Genomic DNA, 16,913 nt, shown 5'->3' on the forward strand with positions numbered 1-16,913 from the left:
TGTGGATCATGGCAGCTCAGCCTCCAGCAGGCTGAGTCCAATCCAACAGTTCACCAGGCAACTGACACATCAAAATTTGTTCCCCTCTTTAAATGACCATGTGAAAAATTACAAAATCAGGCAACTGTTCTGACATCAGAGTTTATGAAGCAGAGTTACAACTGCAGGTTCTCAAACTAATTATTTCAGTGAAAACTCTAAGGCCAGTCCACAGCAAAATGAAAACATGTGTCTATACACATGTCTGTACGGGCGTACACGTAAAAGCACATACATGCGCACATGCGTCTTAATCCTGGACCTCAGCAGTGCATGGACTTACCAGTTTTAAGTCTCCACAGCTGTTAGCAATACAGCTTTCTTCTACCAGCTCATTTACTTTCTTCTCTAACTGTCTAATCTTTTCTTCTGGACTGTTAAAAAAGCAAGTATATTTTGAATCATTCAACCACTGATAATACAGACAAAATTTAACTTGCTTTTAACATTGCCCATCGTGTGCTTATAAACTTTAAGAGGAGGTCACAGATATGGCAAATACATAAATGGCATTAAAGAATAAACGTAGCACCGTTTTTAATAACTACATTATGTAATTATTCATAATAATAGTAAAAATAGCTAACTGATTTAGCATAAGTGTAATTTAATTTTGAGCTAAATGCTTTACCCTAATTATGTCACTTAATCTTCATAATAACATGATACAAGTACTATCATTATCTCATTTCACTGACAGGGAAACTGAGGTTTAGAAAGTTAAGTACTGGAGGTCCAGTGGTTAGGATTCCCTGCTTCCACTGCAGAGGCACAGGTTCAATCCCTAGTCGGGGAACTGAGATCCCATAAGCCATGCAGAGTGGCCAAAAAAAAAAAAACCCAAAAAAGAAAGTTAAGTACTATGCCTGAAATCATACAGCTAGTGGTTGACAGAGCCAGGACTTAAACACAAACAAGGTAACTCTAGGGCCCCATCCTCAAAGGAAAGCAGCTCCTACTGCAAATGAAAACTTTATCTATGATTAGAAAAACTGAAGCCCCCACAAAACAGACAAAATTATTATTATTATTATTATTTACTACCAAATAGACACCAGAGAGACTTTTTTATATTTTGGCCGTGCTGCGTGGCTTGCAGCATCCCAGTTCCCCGACCAAGGACTGAACCTGGGGCCATGGCAGTGAAAGCACCGAGTCTTAACCACTAGACCGCCAGGGACATCCCCACAGAGACTTCTAACGAAGAGAAGAAGTCTAAAAATCCTGACTCCATTAGTAGCAAATGAAGTATCCCCAAATCAGTCATATTTCAAAAGTAACATCAGTGTTGTTTTACTACCACTTTCTTTCAACAAAATACAATACTCTAAATGTACATGACTGCCTAAATAAACTTTTACTACAAATATATCAGAATAAACATCAATTCCCTTAATTCTCTACAAATGGACCTGTAAAAAGAATACAGGATGGGGTGGGATGAATTGGGAGATTGGGATTGCCATATATACATTACTAATAAGAAAATAAATATCAAATTGTATACATGCAGTTTATTGTATGTCAATTGTATCTCAATAAAAGCTCTTAAAAAATAAATTAATATATGCAGTTCATTGTATGTCAAAAAATACAGGAATAAATTTAATAGTATAGGTTTATCTATAAAATCATATTTCTCAGTAAAACCTGGGATTAAGACAACAAATTTTATTAGTTTATAGACATTGCACAATTCTAATGATAGATGGTGGCTCTCTAAAGGTTAGAAACTTCAGAATTCAAAGCACAGAATTCCATTTTCAAGTTGTCTGAAACACTAATAAATGTCTTTAAATGTTGCTTACAAATTGTTATTATTAAGCCTAAAATATCAATATAAAATTTTAAAGCTAAAAATCTGTAAGAGAACTTTATGAAGACAGTCAAAGTAACTCCCCCATCCCTCCCTAATGCCAGGAGAAGGAACTCTGTGCAGACACTGCTGGACACCCCCTACAGGAGTCTGCCACCCACCCTGCGTCCCTGCACCCGGAAGCTAGGCTACAGAAGAGTCTCACTCTCCTGCTAACTGTTTGGTTCCATCAGGCGTGTGTGACGAATTTCTGCCAATGAGACATGAAGACGTGTCTGCCTGGGGCCGATGTCTCCCGGAAAGATCTTTGCTTTTTAAAGGGGACCTAAGACCGGGCACTTTCTGACTCTAGATTTTATCAACTATAGGAAGGTTCTGAAGGCCTGTGGTCCCCCTGGAATCGTGAGGACGGGCAGGCTCCTGAGAAAAGCCAAGAGAATCAGTGAGAAGCTGAGGCCACGTGAGGTTACTGAGCAGCTAAGTTAACCATCCTCCAGAATTCCTGTTTCGGGAGATGATAAACATTCCTGTTGTGTGTGTTTTTCTGATGTTTTCAGCTGTTAGCAGCTGAAAGGATTCTAAATGACGTGTTTAAATAAGATAACATATATTAGCAAACTTGCTGTCATTAACTAGGATACAAGGTAAACTGACTTTCCACGGAAGTTCCTTATTAGTCAAAAAGGGTAATTATGCAAATTATACAACAGCCCAAATATTGGGTTTAAGAATTATAATTTAAAAACATGAGCCCTGGAAGCACACCGCCTGGGTTCCAGTCCTGGTCCTGCCATGTGCTAGCCTGACCCCATGAGCACGCCACGCTTTCCTCCCCCGAACCTCAGGGAAGCGGTGCACAGCCAGCGCGCAGGGACCGCACAGTGAGGCTCCGCAGATGCTGGCTGCTGTCCCCACTTGTGAAGGGTGTAAACTAACGGCGCCTACACACCAGTGAACGTACACAGCGGAATTCACACCACAGCTTTTTAGCTACTCTATAGCCACGGGCACCAAACTAAGCTAATAAAATTAAATTTCTCAATATCAATAAGACAAACTAACTTACACATTTTCTTAATTTTTTCTTTGAAATATCTTTCTAAAGTAAGAATATCTTATTACGTACACAAGCCCATGTGGCCTTCAAGAGACTCAACACTGGCACCCACAAAAATCAGACACACCAAGTCAGTGACATCACAGTAAAGCTGCACAGGACGCACACGGCTGCTTCTCTTAGACTTGATTCTTTAGCTAGTTCCGAGAACCAGGGAGGATGCTTTCACTACTATTCTGCTGACGCAAACTTTTAAAATATGTAAGGATCATGTATTTGAGCAGTGAAAACTGGAAACATGCAACAACCACAGCAAAGCAGCCAGGACTTGCGTACCTGTCTTCGTTCCTGGCCTCCAGCGGTGGTGCAGGGCCCCGTGACTGACCGAGGGGGTCGAACGCAGAGCCTGAGACAGTCAAGAGTTCATGTTTAATGTGCAATCCAACACAATCAAAGGAAATGTGAAACCTGCACATGTTATTTAATTTACCTATTTATTAAATGGAATGGACAGTTTTTATGCTTACATAAATATTTTATATATTGAGAAACTGGTAAGATTTTTAACATACATAAAACCATGTAAATAAAACTGTGTGTTACCACGCAAAAACAAGAATAAATGCTCTCTCCCACAGTAATCTATCCCTAGTAGGAACTCTTAAACTGTCAATCCTGTGACTAATAACCTAGTATTGACTTTTTAATTTTCCATTACTGGTATAATAAACACTAATTTTTGTCACAATAATTTTATCTTAACATCATTACTTAACTTGTCATATATTTAAATACTATTTTCACCTTTAATTCTTTAGCTCTAACTCACAAACATACAGATTTTAAATGTGCAGCGTGGTGCACACTGACCGACTACGTGCCAGTGTTACCACCATCCTCATCTGCGGTGTAGGACATGTTCACCACCCCGTCCCTTTCTTAACAGCACTTAAAATAATCAATGGTATGGGAGACTGTATTTAACATGGTAACATATTTACACATACAAAAACATTTAAAAAATTAAAAGATCTGTAAAAAATTAATAGCTGAAATAATATAACAAACCTCTCAAAGCTGCTTTGGTAAAACCAGCTGCTCTCACTGCTGTCATGGGTCTAGTAACTCCATCCTTAGGAGAATAAGAATCATTTAAAAAGCATTCTTAAATAAGACCTACCTCTACGGCTCTGCACACAACACACCGTAATAAAGCCCAGTCTGTAATGGTGATTTTTAATCCCTACCTACTTGCTCCGCACTCTGCCTCCTTGTTCACCAACCCTGTCCTACTTTCCCTTTCCCCTATCAAATTTCAACTCCTTGATCTAACCGGACTAACTCCCAGTTGGAAAAGAAAAACACTCGTGGATTTTTAGATAGTACCTTATATAGTTTATTAGCTGGTTACTCCCCTACTTTTGGTTGGTCTCCTATATGCCTATGAGAGAAACCACAGAAACTGCTGTAAATGACAGCAAAGGAAAACTGGGTCCCAGAGTACATCCTACAAGCAAACTGTCAAGCCTACGTCCACTACCCAGTGGGATTTCATTTGAGACCTGAGTAAATAAATCCAAAGAGACTCTGTAACCAAAAATTTCAAACAGTTGAAACTTTTGCCCACAGTTAAAGAATCAGGGTCACTATATAAGTAACATCTTCTTTAAAACACTTTGGTAATAATATTCTAAGTCACAGGAAAGGCCCAAAATGAACACCCACGCAATGGTGATACCTGAATAGCCCCTGTCATTGGTCTTCCCATTGATGATGCCAGGGATGTCTTGGACTAGTAAACAAAAAACTAAGTTAAAAAGATTCCAAAAAACACCTACATTTAATTTTATAAACAAAGGTATAAAAGTTTTCTTTATAACTTTTTTTCCTTCATTCTATTGGCAAGTAAACCTAAAGATAATTTTTTTGCTTTTATCTCCCGAGGGTATAGGATCAAACAATAAAACTCTAGAGCAGGCATCGGCAAACTACAACCCTCAGCCTTTGTACTGAGCCCCTCGGCCACACCCCACCTGTCCACACATCGTCTGTGGCTGCTTCTCTACAAATGCAGAGCCGGGCCCTGCAGAACCTAAACCATCTGGCCCTTCACAGAAAAACTTGCTGTCTCCTGTTCTGAAACATCACCAAAAAACAAATTTATGAGTGATACCTACTTTGGTTGATTAATGATTTATTATTAATATTAATTTATTACTAATATTAATGATAAGGTATTAATAATTTCGAATACCCATTTTGGTGTGCGTCACAGGATACACTGTTATCATACGCATAAGGCCACTACATTCACAGGAAGGGACAACTGGAGGACAAGTGCTTGGGACCTCCAGGTTCTGAAGCCATTTTTATGACCCCTAAGAAATATTATCATAAAGACTAAGAAACGCTATTTCACCTCATGCCTCCATTTTTCTCCCATTCCTCTATTATTTCATGTAAGCTAAAATATCCAAATTGTAGGTAATTTGGGCAAGATTTAAAGGATTTTTCTTTTACAGATTTTTATACAGCATCTTTCCTGCAAAGATCTCAAATAAAAGCAAGACCCAAATATATGCCTCTGAAATTTTTCTTAAATTTTATCTTTTCATGTATTAATTAGTAAGTTTCTAAAAATTATAAACATTACGTTTAAATAACATCTAACGTCACATAAAGTATACAAACGGAATACACGTGACACTTGGTTATATTATATAGAAAATGAAAAGTCAATCAACAAACACAAGGTTTACAGATAGGAAAAGATAATAAAATATTTTCTGTTTTACTTAAAACCAAAATGACTAAACTATTCAAAGCTATGAACCAACAACTTATAATGTTCATCACTACCCAAATGGAAAGTACATCCAGGTCATGACTGAGAGGTAGCCAAACTTACTGAGAACTAACTGCCTACAGTGAACTTATGTACGAGAAAATGCATCTTCATTTCTTCAGCTTAAGGAAACCTACCCCACATCCAGTAGCTACAGGTCTAGCAACTGCTGTGCTTGGTATTTTAGCAGTTATCTTGGGGAGGAAAAAAAACATAGTTAATAGAATTCAGATCAACTTATATAATATAAAACTGGAAAAGAAATAGAAAATATAGGCTCATCTACAGGAAATATTTATATAATATCTAGAATAATTTCTTTTAAATTATTCTAAATATTAAGGAGCTGAAGTATTTAAGTATTGAGAAGGAGGCCTATCCTGGAACTCATCTTAGAGGAGAAAAGGGACTTTGGAACGACCTGAGGGACCAATAATACAGGTGAGTCCTTGTGGTCATACCTACCGCTCACTTCACATGGTTATCACTGTTAGACACCGGGTCTAACGACAGACACAGGATCTGAAGTCAGGGGATCTGGGTTTGAATCTCAGCTCTCCCTCTATTTGCTGTGTTTATTTTATCTTTGAACCTAAATGTTCTCACCTCTGAAATAAAGATACAAAGTATGTTGATCACAAAGTTGTAATTGGAATGAAATAGGCCCATGAAGGTGAAAGTGTGCTAAACATGTTAGCTGGTGGGCGTATTTAAGCATCTGATTAAAACCTCAGTTTTAGAGGCCTTCTGCTTCTGGCTCCATGGACTGCTGTTTTAAACATTTTCACCTCTAAGAACAACTAAGGCAGCTGGGGACAAAAGTATTTTTGCAAAAAACCAATTTGAATGCATTAGAGAACCATAGAGGCCAAGGAAGGTCTCCAGATGAGGGACAGGACGGAAGACGAGGGCTGAGCCACCTCTGGGCTGCTCTTCTCGGGGGTGTCTGTGAATCCCAAAGGCCTGGCCCCAAGGCTGAACAAAGCTTTCCACAGACTCCCGCGGCTGAAGGCACACACCAGGAGTGGGGCCTGCCGAGGGGGCAGCCCCAGGACTCCTCCAGGCTGCAGACCTGACTGGCCTCAAAAGGCTACACTCAGACTGGAAGGTGGGTCAGAAGCCCTCCAGCCCTGGTAAGACCTGCAGCCAACACAGAACCATCTCAGACTCAACTGTGTTGAGGTGATTCAGGGCTGCCAGCATCTCTGCGGCCATCAGAAAAAGTAAATTCTCTCTAGTAAAAGGTATCTGCCCTGATAAGGCAGCCACTAGCCACTCGTGGCTGTTGAGCATTTGAAATGTGGCTCAGGCAAGAGGATCTGGATTTTAAATTTTTACTTACTTTTAAATGATTTAAATGTAAATAGCCACATACTAGACAGCCTTAAATTATCTCTAAAAATTTTCATTTACAAGCCTGAAATTCAGTGTAAAACAATCAGACACCTAGGAACAAGACCACCTAACCCCAAACCAAGAGAAACAAATGGAAAGACACGCAGAAGGGAAAACATACGATGGAAACAGCAGACTTTACACAACTATGGCCAATACGTTCAGCGAGTTAAAAGACAAGATTGACAATTTCAGTAGAGAAATTAAAACTATAAAAAATGGATAAATGAAAATTCTAGAACTGAAAACTGAATGTAAAATTCTGGCATTGTCCAGAAGGTAGTAAAATACTAAATTATATTAGACTTTGATTTAAGTTAAAGATGAGTATTGTAATCTTTACAAAAAACACTAAAAGAATGGCTAAAGAATGTAAGCTCCCAAGATAACAGAGGGAGAAATGGAAACATAAAAAATAATCAAACAAAAGGAGCTAAGAAATGAAAGAAAATGAAACATAAAAAGGCAGGAAAAAACAAAAAAAGCAAATACTAAGACAATAAATTTACACCAAATCAGTAATTTCATTAAATGTAAACAGACTAAATGCTTCACTACAAGAATAAGCTTATCTGACAAAATGAAAAACAAACAAACAAAAACCAGACCTGTATTCACGCTGCTAATAAATACACAGACATGAGAAGGCTGAAAGTAAAAAGCCGGGAAAGGCACACAGGCAACGGAAGGGAGCCCAGGCGGCGACAGCAGCGCGCTGACGCTTGACAGAACGGACAACAGCACTACCAGAGGCAGAGGGCATTTCACAGCAATAAAAGGCTCAATGCAACACAAAAGTGCAACAATTCTAAATGCTTTTACTCCAAATATGTAAATCAAAAACCTAAAAAAATAAAACCACATAGTGTAAGATTTAACCACTTTTCTCATTAATAATAGAACAAAAAAAAATCAGTAAAAATATAGAACATTTGAACAAAACCATTAACAAACTTGACCTAATTGACACAACAGGTCTTGGAAAAACATGGAAAGGAAGGATGTGGGTCTCAGCAATATTTTTCTGTGAGAACAGATTGAAGGAAAGAGACCATTTTTCTCGGTAACTCCTCACTAATGACTAGACCTGTGGTTCTGGTTATTTCTGGCAGAGGATGGATCTCCTAGTCAGACTGCATCCCCGGTCACCTCCTTCTTCATTCACCTTCTCCTCACCCACTGTGCCTTTCCTCACAGATTCCAAGGGCAATCTTAATTATACACATCCTTAAATATGCAACTGTAAATCTATCTTCTAAGCAGCCTCCTCTGATTGTCCCAACCAGTGTTAAAAACTTCTTTGTGGTCCCACAGCAATTTATACTCTTTTTACAACACATATTACATTATGCCTTGTATTTTCTATTTCTGTCCGTTTTATTCTCCTCCTTAAGTTCCTCTGGAGCTAGCTGGAATTTCATCCCTCTTAAGTGAGCCCAGTGCCTTTCATATACAAGTTCCACAATTTTTTCCCATTTAATGTAGGAAGTAGGGTGATGAAACAATCATTCAACGGGGCTGGAGACTTGAGCTCTGTCCTGGCCATAGGGAACTGCAGGTGACTACGAGACCTCGCCTCCCCGGGCTTGTTTCCCTCATCTACAGCAGGAGGATCTCTGAGGTCACTTCTAAATATGGATGAAGGGCCAGCCTGGAGACATGATCACCTGTCTGATACCCAGAATCACTAAACTGAAGACAATGTCTGCTTACTTACTAAGTCATGTGATAAAGATCTGTGGAGCACCTACAGCAGGCAAAGAAAGATCAATGAATAAGACAGTCTGCCTCCTCAAAAAGCTCACAGTCTTGTCATTAGCCAAGTACAAGAACTTATCCTACAATTTTTCTTTCCATAATGAAGGTACCTTTAAAATTAAAATATAGCTTCTGGAATGTGTAGTCAAGAATTGACTTCACCCAAAGAGGGGTCTGGCTTTGCCCTTCACCATTAGGAAGAGACGTGCGGGCCCCTGGAATGTCCTGCCTGACACACCCCTGTCTGCCTGGGGGCTTTGGCCACCACACAGTCTAACCTCCGGATGAATTAGCTGGAGACCCCCGGGGCAGCCCTGAGGACAGTGCGTGGTGGAGCCCCACGAGAACGCTGGACACCTTGTGGTGGGGGGGCCTCTGTGCCGGCAGTACTCCGCACATACGCCACCACCCATGTCTGGACCCCCCCAGACTCTGCCCCGTGTCTCTCTTCTCTGGGCAGATTTAACCTGTATCCTTCCCCTGTAATAAACCATAAGTATAAGAGCTTTCAGCGAGTTCTGCAGGTCCTTTCAGTAAAGGACCGATGCTGAAGGGGGTTTTGCAGCTGGTGTCAGAAGCGAGGACCGTCCCGCAGACGGCTGTGTCCTCTAACTGTGAGGAGGGAGCCTCACAAACATGACAGGCAAGAGCCTTTCCATTGGGATTTCCCTGGTGGTGCAGTGGTTAGGAATCCGCCTGCCAATGTAAGGAACACGGGTTCGAGCCCTGCTCTGGGAAGATCCCACATGCCTCAGAGCTACTAAGCCCACGACCACAACTACTGGGCCTGTGCTCTAGATCCTAAGAGCCACAACTACTGAACCTGGGAGCAACAATGACTGAGCCCGCATGCTACAACTACTGAAACCTGCGTGTCTAGAGCCCGTGGTCCACAACAAGAGAAGCCACCACACTAAAATGCGCAGCAATGAAGACCTAACACAGCCAAAAAACAAACAAACAAAAAAGATCCTTTCCATCTGAAGTGGTTTAATGTTGATCTACTGCTGCTGAATAGTAAGTGTGGCGGGGGGGGGGGGGGGGGAAGGAGAGTAGACCGTGACGCAGTGAGGGTGGAGGACACGCCATCCATGGCAGAGGACATGCTCCATAGCGGCCTCTCAACTGGGCACCCCTGGCCCTTCGCCAGGTAACTCTCTACTACGGGGCTGCCTGCTGCCCCCGAGATGCCATGGCATCCGCCCAAGGTGTGAGAACCAAAAGCATCTCCAGGCCCAAGGTGCCCCAGGGCAGGTGGGAGGTGAGTACTGAGACCCACTGCTGTGGAGCTGCAGGCTGGGAGGAGAAGCAATTTTAAAAGGATCATCAGGCACAGAACCTTCTGGACTTTGCTCTTTTACTGAGTGCCAACCTTGCTTATTTTCAACCACAAAAGCAGCCTGGCAGGCTTCACGACTGTGGAAGGCAGAAGTTTATTCTCTGTGTGACATAGAAACATTCATCACAATACTGAAAAAAATCGCTCTACACGTGTGTACTGGTGGAAGACAGATTGATGGACGGTCATTATGCCAGAGAGGAGGCAATTCCAATCTCCCAATTCGGGTTGCCATACATGCATTACTAATAAGAAAAAAAAAATACCAAACTGTACACTCTAAATATATGCAATTTATTGTATGTTAACTATATCTCAATAAAAGTTCTTAAAAAAAAAATAAAAGGAGGAACTTGTAACTTAAGCCCCAGTGTTTTGAAGGATCAATATTTGTATAACTTGAAAAGTTTGAAAGGCAAATTTTCTTTCTGTTTTGTTTTGTTTTTTTTTTTAAGATTTTTGATGTGGACCATTTTTAAAGTCTTTATTGAATAAAGTCTTTATTGCTTCTGTTCTATGTTTTGGGTTTTTTTTTTGGCCCTGAAGCATGTGGGGTCTTACCTCCCAGAATAGAGATCAAACCCACACCCCCTGCATTGGAAGTCTTAACCACTGGACCACCAGGGAAGTCAGAAAGGCTTCCAGTATTCATGGTTGGAAAACCTAATATTGTTACAATATCTGTATTACCCAAAGCAACCTACAGATTCAATGCAATCACTACCAAAATCCCAACATCGTTTTTTGAAGAAATAGAAAAATCCATCCTAAAATTCATTTGGAACCTTAAGAGACCATGAATAGCCAAAAAATTTTGAAAAAGAACAAAGTTGGGGGACTCACTCTTCCTGATTTCAGAACATATTATAAAGCAACTGCACGGGAAGCAATGTGGTGCTGGCCGTAAGACCACCAAGAGACCAACAGAAGGAAACAGCCCAGAGAACCACAATTACGGTCTACTGAGTTTCAGCAGGGGGGCCAATACCACATAGCGGAGAGGTCAGTCTCTCCCAGGTGGTGCTGGGAAAGATGGGGTATCCACACAAAAGGGTGAAACTAGACCCTTAATCTTATGCCACACACACAAAAGAACTCAAAATAGATTAAAGGCCGAAACATAAGAAGACCTAAAACTATAAAACTCCTAGGAAAAATGAGGGGAAAATTTCATGGCATTGGACTCAGTAATGATTTCTTGGAGATGACACCAAAAGCACAGGCAACAAAAGCAAAAACAGACAAATGGGACTACCTCAAATGTAAAAACTTTTGTGCAAAGAACCCAATTGACAGAATTTTTAAAAAGCAACCTATAGAACAGGAGAAAATATTTGCAAAGCATATATCCAATAAAGAAATCCTACAACTCAACAATAAAAAATCAAAAAACCCAGTTAAAAATGGGCAAAGTACTTGAACAGACATTTCTTCGAAGACAATATACAAATGGGCAAAAAGCATATGAAAAGATAGTCAACATCACTAATCAGAGAAATGCAAATCAAAACCACAATGAGAATCACCTCATACCAATGAAAATGGCTACTATCAAAAAAACAGAAAATAACAAGTGTTACTGAGGATGTAGAGACACTGTCGGTGAGACCGTAAAATGCTATAGCCACTATGGAGAACAGTGTGGAGGGTCCCCAAACAGTTAAAAATAGAGCTGCCATATGACCCAGCAATCCCACTCCTGGGCACATACCCAAAGAATTGAAAACAGGGTCTCAAGACATTTGCACACCCACGTTCAGAGCAGCACTACTCATAACAGCCAAGAGGTGGGAGCAACGTCCATGTGCGTGGATGTCCACGGTCCATCCAAACAACGGAACGTTACTCAGCCTCAGAAAGGAGGGAGGTCCTGACACAGGTTACACCACGGATGCACCCTGAGGACACTGTGGCAGCCACAAAAGGACACGAGCTGCATGATTCCACATACATGCGGCACCTACCATAGTCAGATCTATAAAGACAGAGAGCGGAACGGTGGGGGCCAGGGGTTGGCGGAGGGAGGTGGCGGTTGCTGCTTAATGGGGACAGAGGTTCAGTTTGGGAAGATGGAAAGTTCTAGGATCTGTTTCACAACGATGGGAATTAATTTAACACTACCAATGTGTACATTTAAAAACAGGTAAGATGGTAAATTATGTCATGTGTTTTTTACCACAATACAAAAAAATTACTTACTGGAGGTCTTCTGCCATGACTAGTTCTCACAGCTTGCTGAAAAGCTGTGTCATTCTCCAATTCCTAAAATGAAAAGGCAAACTTAACATTCAACATGAAGTGAGTTTTTAAAAACTGTTTACCCTCTACTGTTTGGTGTTCACAACCCTCCACAATCCACCTTCCTCCACCTGCTGGCGTCCAGGTAGGGCTCAAGGACTTCTGTCGTCAAACCCCCCTTCACACTTCCTCCCTTAGGGAGGAATGCCAAAGCCTCTTCCTTCCTCCCTTAGGGAGAGGAGATTGACAATGTCAGCCAAGTTTAAGGCCATCTCACTGGCTACTGTTTAAGTGGGTGCTATCAAGACGCCTGGTTAAAAGATCAAGTCCTGGTTAAAAGATCAGGGCCGCAAGGATGTGGCCTTTCTTCCGCTTCTCTCTTCCAAGCAGCTGGAGCAGTAGGAACAGAGAGTCAGCACTCACACCCCATCTTTCTGCCTCTCTCCCCTGCTCTCTAACTCCACATGCTGGGACGGTGGCTACAAGCCCGACCTGAGAAAGCCTTTGCGTCCTCTCCCAGAAATGGGGCAAACACTTTCTCTGGTTCCCCCTCGACCTGCCCAAGTGAAAATAGCTTTTCATCTCACGGGAGAGGAAAAGTCTGAGGTCCAGACTGGAGCCAGCCTAGGCTTCATCAGGTCCAACCTGTGATGCCACTTGGAACCAAAGCCTCTGTTGAAATAAAACGTTACTGTGCTTTGCTGATTCCTGACCTATGCTCACATTCTCCCTCGGGAATCTGAGGAAAGCAACGTTAGTCAAGGGCAAGATGCCAGTGTCCCCAAGTTTCCTGGACAACACGGCACTGCAGCCTCTCTCAAAAGCATCGAGCCTCTCCAACTGCTAGTCCTGCCAGCCTTCTCTCTGCTCCTCACCAGCACGCGCTCCGGCTCCAGCCCCCACACATCTGTGCGCGGTTCTCACACTCGCCTGACTTACTGCAATCTACTTCCCACACAGACATACTTGCTGATTATTTAAAAACAAACAGAGGGGACTTCCTAGGTAGCACAGTTGTTAAGAACCCACCTGCTGATGCAGGGGACACGGGTTCGAGCCCTGGTCCAGGAAGATCCCACATGTCGCGGAGCAACTAAGCCCGTGAACCACAGCTACGGAGCCTGTGCTCTAGAGCCCTCAAGCCACAACTATTGAGCCCGTGTGCCACAACTATTGAGCCCATGTGCTGCAACTACTGAAGCCCATGCACCTAGAGCCCGTGCTCCACAACAAGAGAAGCTCCAGCAATGAGGAGCCCGCGCACCACAATGAAGAGTAGCCCCCACTCACCACAACTAGAGAAAGCACACACGCAGCAACGAAGACCTAACACAGCCAATAGATAAATTAATTAATTAAAAAAACCCAAACACAAACAATACACAAAAAATAGCTGATTATCAATTAGCTTTTTTAAAATTTTTTAATTAATTAATTAATTTGTTTATTTAGTTGGCTTGTTGGGTCTTTTTTTTTTTGCTGTGCGCAGGCTTTCTTTTTAATTCCGGTGAGCGGGGGCTACTCTTCATTGTGGTGCGTGGGCTCCTCATTGCTAGAGCTTCTCTTGTTGCAGAGCATGGGCTCTAGGCGTGTGGGCTTCAGTAGTTGCAGCACATGGGCTCAACAGTTGTGGCTCACGGGCTCCAAAGCGCAGTCTCACTAGTTGTGATGCACGGGCTTAGTTGCTCCGCAGCATGTGGGATCTTCCTGGAGCAGGGATTGAACCCGTGTCCCCTGCACTGGCAGGCGGATTCTCAACCACTGTGTCACCTAGGAAGCCCTCAATTAGCTTCTTAAAACCCTGGAGACAATTAAAGTAAAATGTTTATATAACCAGGATACTAATACAATGGGCTTTAAACATGATCATGTACAAGCATTCTTCTTTAACTTTACTTCAAATAATCTTCATAGCTCTCCATATCAACTACATAAAATGAAGTGAGTGCACACGTTGCAGCCGCAGGACCAGGCTACTCCCACATGAAGCACAAGCCGAGGGCTCCCCTCAGCGTAAGCACCCTGCTCTGGAATACCCTTCGAGAAGGAAGTCTTCTAATATTCCTAAATTATTAGTAAAGTTCGGTTAATCAGCTCAGTGAAGGCTGACAGACTAAAAGCCGTCAACAAATGCTCCAACTACAAATACCAAATTAACACAACTTGTCATTTTTTTCTTTGTTCATGATTTAACAATTTGCATGATCTATGAACACCTTAGCAACTGTTTCAAGTAACTCAGTTATATATTAACTTATTCCAATTAATTAAAAGAAAACCATGGGTAAACCAAATTTTTTATTTTACTGTATAATTTATTTTTGTGTATGATATTCCAAATATGTGCTTCAAGTTAAATAATGAAGCCACACTGTGATGACCTGAAGAGTTAGGAAGTTCCTTTGATGTTTTTAAAAACAATCATGATCATCTATTAATTCCACTTGTGGGACTCTACCCAAGGAAATGTTTGATCACAATATAGAAAATTATGCATAAAATTGTTCATTGTGCTGTTGTTATTAATAGGGCAGAAAACTATAAATAATTATCCTATAGTCAGAAAATAATCAACTGTATATAGTCGGTGTCATGCAGCCATTACAGTTATATTTAGATTTTTAGTACCATGAGATGTTGTTTATGATGTAGCCAAACATAAATAAGCAAACAGAAAAGTAAACATTAGTTCAATTCCAAACCTGCTGAAAGAAAACTGTATGTGTATGCACAAGGCACAGACAAAGCAACAAATGCCAACTGTGGTCACTTCCAACTGCTGGGATTATGGGTAATTTTGTTTCTCAGCAATGAGTATATACTTTTTTTTATACATATAACTTTTATGACTGGGAGAAAGGGAGAGATTCAATGGTTTTCATAATTTATACTAACTTAGGAAACTGTCCATGTTTTAATACAAATTTTTGAAAACTAGTCTATACAACCATACCTGTGTGTGTGTGTAAGTGTGTGTACAGGGAGGTGAACACAGCAGAACATCAGCTGACAGCTAACACAGGTGGTCTTCAGGTAACAGTATTTATGTCATTTTATTTTCTTCTCCAATCTTATGTATTTTTCAAATTTTCTATGATGAATAGTACCTCCTAGATTTTTCTCATAGAGAGTAAATGAAGGATTTCTATTTTCTTTTCTCGCTTTCTTCTAGGTCTCAAATTCACAGGCCATCATTTTTCTCCAGAGGAAAAAACAATTCAAAAATGACTGAAAGCCATATGAAAAACTCAAGAATAGAATGAGATTTCCTGAATTAAAGTCCTCTAAATGCTAATATTTGATTCTTATATACTGGCAAGTAAATTAATGCCCACATCCTTCATCCTTACTTTTTTTCACACACTAATTCAAGATAACTTTATAAAGAGGTTTGTTTTGGTTTTTGTCTTTTACAATTTGGAAACTGTAACTCTCACGACAATGTAAACGGATTTAAAATATTCAAGTATTTGTCTTAGTAACACTTTCACCCTATAACTACTATACTACTAAATATTAAGCAAATATAGGTTTGTTGACATAAGTGGATATTCATAAAAGGGAAAAAGCAGGTTACAAAGCAGTGCATACCATATGATACCATTTTATCCAAAACATATAGAGATACAGTATACATACACACACACACATGTACATGCAGAGGGAAACACTGAACGTTAAGCACTATAAGTTAAAGTTTATCTCTGGGTGGTGACAGTTCCTATGATTTTAATTTTTCTTTATATTTCTATTCTCTAATTTTTCTATAAAATACTTGTATAATTTAATACAAAAAAGAAAAATAACTCTATATATTTCAAATTTAGAGCATTTAAAAAAAAACTGATTTTAGGTACTTCAAGTGACCTAGGTCTTTAACTTACATATTCAGATAACTAAAGCAGAAGAATACAAGTACATAATTGATCCTAACTCTTCTCCATAACCTTTTCCATGTCTCTATGCTTTTCCCTTCTGCTGCAATCATTACTATTGGTAGAAGTTAGTACAGTCTTCAGTAATAGCACTTCTCTAGGCTTTTAATTAACTTAATCTAAAGCACACTAAAGCAGAACCCTCAAGTCCAAAATTTTCATGAACCAGCTGGTTAGCAAAGACCAATGTAAAAAAAGAACACAACAAACAAACAAAAAAAAACAATCTTTTTTTTTTTTTTTTTTTACCTCAGCATCGTAGGTTGGGTTGTAGTCATTGTAACCAGAGTAAAGATCGTCTTCATCCGTCTCTGGGGCCAGGTGCACATTCTGCATCATCTGCGCCTATGAGACCCGCTGCTGTGCGGCAGCCTTGGAGTAAGGGCTCACTCTTAACTGAAATAAAGTGTAACTATTTAACAATCTTTTCCGTCAGGTTTATCTCCACATGTGTTTATGGCTTAAACGTTTTTCATGTCAAATTCTTAAAA

The 16,913-nt window shown here is 40.5% G+C and overlaps 1 protein-coding gene across 9 annotated transcripts in view; it reads right to left on the reverse strand.

Annotated features, from left to right (window-relative positions):
* The window catches only part of IFT88 (intraflagellar transport 88), a 79,686-nt gene that overhangs the window by 56,024 nt on the left and 6,749 nt on the right, over positions 1–16,913 (reverse strand). For all 9 annotated transcript variants that reach the window (XR_009049000.1, XR_009048999.1, XM_057707307.1 and 6 more), the window contains exons 2-8: positions 16,672–16,818; positions 12,449–12,511; positions 5,895–5,951; positions 4,651–4,704; positions 3,981–4,044; positions 3,249–3,318; positions 323–413 (exon numbers count right to left, since the gene is read on the reverse strand). Coding sequence is in view for 7 of the 9 variants with exons in the window: in XM_057707307.1 (XP_057563290.1) it covers positions 323–413; positions 3,249–3,318; positions 3,981–4,044; positions 4,651–4,704; positions 5,895–5,951; positions 12,449–12,511; positions 16,672–16,761 (489 nt within the window). In the remaining 2 variants the exon portion in view is untranslated. The remainder of the gene's footprint in view (positions 1–322; positions 414–3,248; positions 3,319–3,980; positions 4,045–4,650; positions 4,705–5,894; positions 5,952–12,448; positions 12,512–16,671; positions 16,819–16,913) is intronic.

Source organism: Hippopotamus amphibius, chromosome 14 (genome assembly GCF_030028045.1).
Source record: "Hippopotamus amphibius kiboko isolate mHipAmp2 chromosome 14, mHipAmp2.hap2, whole genome shotgun sequence".
Lineage (NCBI taxonomy): Eukaryota > Metazoa > Chordata > Mammalia > Artiodactyla > Hippopotamidae > Hippopotamus > Hippopotamus amphibius.